Source organism: Lottia gigantea, assembly GCF_000327385.1.
Source record: "Lottia gigantea unplaced genomic scaffold LOTGIsca_83, whole genome shotgun sequence".
Lineage (NCBI taxonomy): Eukaryota > Metazoa > Mollusca > Gastropoda > Lottiidae > Lottia > Lottia gigantea.
The window spans coordinates 461,223-469,474 of NW_008710756.1; the positions used below are offsets into that span (position 1 = coordinate 461,223).

The window sequence follows — 8,252 nt, forward strand, 5'->3', positions numbered from 1 at the left end:
ATCACGTTTTTGAGACTCTTTTGGGTGCTCAAAACAAATAATTTTAGTGTTGCTACTGCAGATCAAATGGTTTCTCAAATCTCGTCTTACAGCAAGGTGCGCGTGAAAACACGAGACTTCAGTGTCCTTCACCCAAGAAGACATTATTGCTAGGGTCATCAGGGGTCAAACTTGAAATAAGATTATCGATTTTTCAATGGAATTTGAGTTGAGAATTCTGAGTTCAAGTGACATTTATCTTGTTAGATTAAACTGCTTTATTTGACTAAGTAATCGACTGACACCTTTTCTGATAAGGAGTTGGTTGTAAAATGTTTCTATTTCTTGAAAACAGTAATTTTGGTTTATGATAATTTATGACGAGTTACTCCCCTTTATTAGTTTTCATTAGAAAAGAGCAGAAAGAATATCAGGCACTTGTTCCTGAGAAGTAATAGCAGTAAAAGAAAGTCTTTAAGAAAATTACATATATTATGGAGGAGGCACAGACAAAATTACGATTTTCCTCACCAAAGCATTCACGCAATAAATTTGATGATGAAAATATTTCAACAGAATCATCTGTCGAACAGGTAAAGTAGCTTATTATAGATTTAGATTGAAGAACAAGGCTAAAGTAAAATGAAGCCCAAGATACTCTCACTTTGGCAGTTAGCTTATTAGCCTACTAATTAAGTTAAAAATGGAATTTTTGTCCTTTCACATAGAAGCTACTCAAGACATAAGTTTCAGTTGCAAACCATTATTGTGGGATTTTTTGGGTTAGGTTATCAATAAAAATTCTAATACTGGTACCCCAAGTTTTATGATATGACATAGTTGATTAAACATGCTTGAAAGCCGAGCAACCACTCTCATGCTTTAAAGTTCCAGCAAAGTTGACTTTCTTTACTTGTTTGTTTATACTCGTATATACTTGTCTGGTATGGATTAAAATGAAATGAAATAAATGGAGTTTTACGTCCTACTTTTCTGCACCATGTGGGTTAATGAAGACGGGCAACGTCATGCAGGGTGCAGTGAGGAAAATTTTGTCATGACAGCGGCATTAGCCTGCTATTTTTTTTTATTTCCAACTGTCGAGGGATCTTTAACATGCACAGCCTGTAGCACACTAGGCCTCGGTTTATTGTCCCTACCAAACGGCTAGATGCTTTTTCCATGTCAGCCCCCTCTTATCTGCATCACGGACAGGGGGAAATCTGGTTGAAAAATCCAAATGTATTATCTCGACTTATGCCTGGATAGAACCCCGTACCTTCAGGTTAGCTAGCAAACGTCTAACTTATTGAGCTACTGCAGCTCCCTGGTATGGATTAAAGGTGTAACAATTTAGCTATTTCGGTATTTTTAATGTCTTTCATTGGTATTAGTGTCAAAACTAAACTATGTTCAGTGGACTTAATGGAAGTAATCCATTTATGTGATTGTATAGATTAAATCATCTAGGTAATTAGCACAGAAATTTATATGAAACAACTTTGATGAACCACAGAAATAAATTTGAGAAAAAGGAAGCTATGAAATAAACGTTGATTAACTTGATTATAATATATACTATTTATTTTAAATTTCATTATACAGTCAATGTGTTCTACTTTGTATTATTTTTGCAGATCAGAGTAGAAGATGCAATATCAGTTATTATTGATGAATTTAATAAAGAGATTGAGTCAGACCCAGAGTAAGTTCTTGTTGAAAAAAAAAACAATATTCATTTTGAATATTTATCATGTATTTTTTATGTTTGGCTGACAAATGCAATACCAGAATTGCAGTTTGTTGTAAAAGCCAATTTTCATCAATGTTATCTGGAAATCTATGTTTTAAATATTGCTAGAAAGTCCTTTTTTTTTTTTAACAGTGATCCCGTTTGAAAGATCTGGTTACATTTGAGTGTCATCAAAACCATTTGCATAAAGTTTCAGGTGCAATCTGATTAAAAAAACAGACTTATATGGAAAGCAACAACTAGGTCTGCTTCTGAATCAGATTGAATTCCGTTAACTCTCGCTGTCAATTGATCTGTTATTTTATATCTTTTAAATGAAAAGGATTCTATGAAGTTATACAATATGCATATTTTGTGTCTTTAATTACATACAGAATATAGCTATTTCATTATTTTCTAGCATTCCAGTATTAAAAAGAGATGAACATACTATGTTTCTATGGAAGGGACTGAGACATCTAGGCATATCATATGAGGTAAGCTAAATTTTCATTTTCTTCCACTCTAGTAAAATATTAAACAAAGACATGACAAAAGAACTTTCACAAATCTTGGTGAAGTGCCTAATACAACTGATTTAGTTAGAAAATGGAGATATGCAGAAATCACATGGGAAACATGTTGGTTTTACAATGTTCTGGCTAAGAAATAATTGAAGTGAAATTTTCTGTTTGTAGTGTTTAGATGCTAGTCGACCATGGCTTTGTTATTGGATATTACACAGTATGGAAATATTAGAAGAAACCATTCCTATAATGACAGCTAAAGAGTAAGAGTTTTAACATAAAACTATTTTGAATGTTTTTGAACATTATAATTACTCTCTATAAATTGATATAACGTTAATGTCTCATTCTACAATTTGTATAGCTTGGAGTGCAGTTCATATTATTTCATTTCCACATCTGAATTTTGGTGTACCAAGGATTAAAGGGAAACTTCCTGCAATCATATGACCCAATAAATTTTTCTTTTCAGAATTGCAAAATTCCTTGGTAAATGTCAATGTTCAACTGGTGGTTTTGCAGGTAACTTTTATTTAAAAATACATCAATGTAAACTATTATCTAATAAATGGTCTATTGGGTTCGTTAATTTGCTCACTAATTTAGTAAGTTTTGATTCCCTTCTATTGAGTTGATGTTCAAACTTGTTTAAACTTGTATCCATAAGTTACATGAGATTTTGATGTTTATAATTGTGTAGGTGGTCCTGGTCAAGTTGCTCATTTAGCACCAACTTATGCTGCTGTAAATGCTTTATGTATACTGAGTCAAGTTACAGATGAAGCTCTTAATGTCATAAACAGGTAAATTATCTTGTCTCAACGGCTGGATGCTAAATATATACATGCCTTGACTCAATTCTGAGCTTTTGGTAGGAATGACTGTGTATATCTAATGTGTCGGTTTTTGTAAAGTTTTATATTAATCCTTCAACCAATGGCATCTTTCTCTATATTTGAATTTTTTAAGGTAAATTTATTTGCCAATATATATGAAGTTATGTTTATTTGCTAAATATTTACATCCAGTAAAGCTGGTAAACTTTATTATATTTTGACAGAGAAACATTATATGAATATTTATTACGAATGAGAACTGATGATGGTGCATTTTTAATGCATGAAGGTGGTGAAGTTGATATCAGGTTAGTTTAACACTCTTTAGGACGTCATAAGCTCTTAAGCTTAGTATGTTCTTTTGACATATTTACTAGTATGTACTTTTAATTCTTTTGATGAAATACTGATTCATGGATCCCTATTCTAAATGTAGAGTAGACATCAGAGTTCTTTTCTGAAATACCATTAAGGATCAAAACCTCAAATATATAATTTAATGCATACAGATTTTGTAGAAAGTTTTTTTTAACTTGCTTAATGACACTGTGAACTTTCTATTCATTATTCCATACTCTCACCAGTCTAAAACATTATTTAATTCTTTCTACAGAGGGACATATTGTGCTGCAAGTGTAGCTAAACTTACAAATTTGTGTACCAAAGAGTTGTTTAAAGATACACCTCAATGGCTTGCAAGGTAAGTTGTTTTCTTCAACTAAAACTGTAACCACTTCGAAGATTTTTGTGCTATTCTTTCATGGGTCAAAAAATAGTCTCTAGATTTCTTTTCATTGCTTACTGTATGATGTAGGATTGAGTGGCTGACATAGAAATAGCCCTCTTTGTTAGATGAGAAAAAGAGAGAATAAGCAAAATGGTCTCAATAACCAATTTATTTTTGATGGCAAAATGCATGTCTTTGTCCATCTGAGTGTCGGGATGAAAGTAGATTTTATTATACGCCCACATGTAAGATGGGCGTATATTGTAATCACCCTGTCTGTCCGTCCGTCCGTCGGTCCGTCCGTCCGTTCACATTTGGCTTTTGCTCACTCTACAGGCTACAGTTCTTTATGGATTCTTTTGATTTTTATTTTGTATGTCAATGTTGTTATGAAGATGATCCCTATTGATTTTCGTGATGATCGGATAATTTTTCACCGAAATATCGTGTCTGACTTGACGTTTTTCTCTATTAGCTATATTGTGCAACTCGTGCTCACTCTACAGGCTACAATTTTTTACAGATTCTTTTGATTTTTATTTTGTGTGTCAATGTCATTATGAAGATGATCCCTATTGATTTTCGTGATGATCGGATAATTTTTCACTGAAATATCGTGTCTGACTTGACGTTTTTCTGTATTAGCTATATTGTGCAACTCGTGCTCACTCTACCGGCTATAATTTTTTACAGATTCTTTTGATTTTTTATTTTGTGTGTCAATGTCATTATGAAGATGATCCCTATTGATTTTCGTGATGATCGGATAATTTTTCACCGAAATATCGTGTCTGACTTGACGTTTTTCTCTATTAGCTATATTGTGCAACTCGTGCTCACTCTACCGGCTATAATTTTTTACAGATTCTTTTGATTTTTTATTTTGTGTGTCAATGTCATTATGAAGATGATCCCTATTGATTTTTGTGATGATCGGATAATTTTTCACCGAAATATCGTGTCTGACTTGACGTTTTCTCTATTAGCTATATTGTGCAACTCGTGCTCACTCTACAGGCTACAATTCTTTACAGATTCTTTTGATTTTTATTTATTATGTCAATGTCATTATGAAGATGATCCCTATCGATTTTCGCGATGATCGGATAATATTTCACCGAAATATCGTGTCTGACTTGACGTTTCACTCTGTTAGCTATATTGTGCAACCCTGTAGTCACTAAAGACTGTTTAATCATTTCTGACAGCTGCCAGTGGGCGTATGTTACCTTGCCTGGCAAGCTATCTTTATTTTGTATGTCTATGTCGTTATGAAGATGATCCCTATTGATTTTCATGATGATCTATCGATTTTCATGATGTCGGATAATTTTTCACCGAAATATCGTGTCTGACCTGACGTTTTACTCTATTAGCTATATTGTGCAGCTCGTGCTCACTCTACAGGTTACAATTCTTTACAGATTCTTTTGATTTTTATTTTGTATGTCAATGTCATTATGAAGATGATCCCTATTGATTTTCGTGATGATCGGATAATTTTTCACCGAAATATCGTGTCTGACTTGACGTTTTTCTCTATTAGCTATATTGTGCAACTCGTGCTCACTCTACAGGCTACAATTTTTTACAGATTCTTTTGATTTTTATTTTGTATGTCAATGTCATTATGAAGATGATCCCTATTGATTTTCGTGATGATCGGATAATTTTTCACCGAAATATCGTGTCTGACCTGGTGTTTTACTCTATTAGCTATATTGTGCAACTCGTGCTCACTCTACAGGCTACAATTCTTTACAGATTCTTTCGATTTTTATTTTGTATGTCAATGTCATTATGAAGATGATCCCTATTGATTTTCGCGATGATCGGATAATATTTCACCGAAATATCGTGTCTGACTTGACGTTTCACTCTATTAGCTATATTGTGCAACCCTGTAGTCACTAAAGACTGTTTAATCATTTCTGACAGCTGCCAGTGGGCGTATGTTACCTTGCCTGGCAAGCTATCTTTATTTTGTATGTCTATGTCGTTATGAAGATGATCCCTATTGATTTTCATGATGATCTATCGATTTTCATGATGTCGGATAATTTTTCACCGAAATATCGTGTCTGACCTGACGTTTTACTCTATTAGCTATATTGTGCAGCTCGTGCTCACTCTACAGGTTACAATTCTTTACAGATTCTTTTGATTTTTATTTTGTATGTCAATGTCATTATGAAGATGATCCCTATCGATTTTCGTGATGATCGGATAATATTTCACCGAAATATCGTGTCTGACTTGACGTTTCACTCTATTAGCTATATTAAAAAATTTTGTGGAATTATTCAGCATAAATAATTTCTTCAATATGAGAAAATTCGTACTTTAGTCACTAAAGACTGTATTATTATTTCTGACAGCTGCCAGTGGGCGTATGTTACCTTGCAACGCAAGCTATCTTATCAAATTTTAAATTACCTAATGTAATAAGTGAAAATGCTACACTTATTAAGACTATTCTTTGCAGATGCCAGACATATGAAGGAGGGTTTTCAGGAGCACCAGGGTTAGAGGCACATGGTGGTTACTCTTTCTGTGGTATAGCAGCTCTACTTATTCTGAATGCAACCAAACATTTTGACATCAAAGCTTTATTGGTAAGTATATTTACCATTGATTTAGTCTACCAGACCATCTTGTATCTATCTTGATAATAGCTTAACTGTGGTAACTTAATCAGCTTTACTTTTAAGATTATGAGTATAATTTGTTTTGTCAATTACCAAACCTTCTTCATTTCATTAACCAATGATTAAAGTTTTCAGGCTTCGTTCATTTTTGTCAAAAATGTTTGAATGTAGATAATTCCTTCTTTATGAAGGTATACTTTCTGTGTGACTGTTGTTTATATCGCATTACCTGTCAAATAAGCAATTATGTATTTCAGCGCTGGACAGTAAATAGACAGATGAAATATGAGGGTGGTTTTCAAGGTAGAACAAATAAATTGGTGGATGGCTGCTATTCATTCTGGCAAGGTGGAGCTTTACCATTGATACACATGGTATTATGTGCTGAAGGTAGGCTTTGGCTAATTTTTATACCATACAGATACTTTCAAAAACATAATATGGTGAAGATGGAACACAGGGATATCATTTAAGAGTTTTAATTGAGGTTTTCTGTCAAAAAAGAAATCTGTGTATTCATTTGTGATTCTGGGGTCTTTAGCTTAGTGAAATTTCATTTTGTTTTCTAGAGGATCCAGCTGTCAGTGCTAATTCCTGGTTATTTGACACATCAGCTTTACAAGAATATTTATTAATATGCTGTCAACATCCAAATGGTGGTTTAATAGACAAACCTGGAAAGTAAGTCAAGTAACAAGAGCCTGAATTTACTTGACCTTTACTGGGTAACTTTTGAAATAGAAAGAACATTTCCTAGGAATATATACACATATATTAATCATAGCTTCTTTCATTGAAATAGCTTGTAAATTGGATTTGAGGTTAATAAAAAAAATTGCATTGTGTGGTCGAAGGGAGATAATTTGTAAAACATGGTTATTTCCCTTGGATCGTTATCTTCTGCTTCCCCATATATAATCACTTTTGTACTTTATTTTCAGAACCAGAGATTATTATCATACTTGCTATTGTTTAAGTGGGTTATCTGTAGCTCAACATTTTACTAGTGGTCATTTATATCACACGAAAGTTGTGGGTAGTCCAAAAAATGCAGTTGTAAGTTTATTTTAATTGCTTCATTATTGGATCTTAGTTTCAGAAATATGCTAAAGGGATATAGATGTGTAAATATCAGCTGATCTGTACATTTTCCGAATTGAATCTTGGATTCTGGTTCTCCAATTAGGTTGTGTAGAACATTCAGAATATAACATTTAATGTGAAAATAACGCGCACAGGAAAGGCATTCTGAACTGTCTTGTCAAAGAGTTCCCAAGCGGTATTCACTAGTCAACCCCCATGTGTTCTTAAGAGTACAGAACATTCTGGATGGCTTGTAATGAAAACCTGACCATGCTTTTTGTTATGTTTTGTAGAGAAGTATTCATCCAGTCTTCAACATTGGTGTAGAAGCTGTTGTTAAAGCAAAAAGTTATTTTAGTCATCAAGTTCCAGTACATAAAGATAATGGAAAGACATCTTGAAAAATAAATTTATCATTCCCAAAACCTTCTTCCAAGTTATTGTGTGTGTTTCATGGCTAGGTTAACAAGATGGTTTTTATGGTATTACAACAACCAAAGACAAGTGCAAGGTTTTTCTTTCATACTGTCCATTGTATTGTTTACATTCTTAAATTTGTGCAATAAAGTACTGTCATGGCCCAAAAATCATCTGACATGGCAGAGATCATTGTTGTTGTTTATCTATTAGTAGATGAGCATGGTACATGCATCTTCACAATGTCAAGCTATTACAAACTTTGTACCTATACATTGACTGCAATAGTTCATTGCATCATGG

The 8,252-nt window shown here is 33.3% G+C and overlaps 1 protein-coding gene across 1 annotated transcript; it reads left to right on the top strand.

Annotated features, from left to right (window-relative positions):
- Window positions 1-398: 398 nt before the first annotated feature.
- LOTGIDRAFT_222587 (hypothetical protein) lies at window positions 399-7,933 on the top strand (the record flags this gene model as incomplete). Its single annotated transcript, XM_009067526.1, has 13 exons — window positions 399-572; window positions 1,617-1,684; window positions 2,133-2,208; window positions 2,410-2,501; window positions 2,711-2,760; window positions 2,939-3,041; window positions 3,299-3,382; window positions 3,688-3,774; window positions 6,287-6,416; window positions 6,707-6,839; window positions 7,019-7,130; window positions 7,391-7,505; window positions 7,826-7,933. Exons 1-13 carry the CDS (start codon window positions 474-476, stop codon window positions 7,931-7,933), a joined length of 1,257 nt encoding a protein of 418 aa, XP_009065774.1. The 5' UTR covers window positions 399-473.
- Window positions 7,934-8,252: the final 319 nt, after the last annotated feature.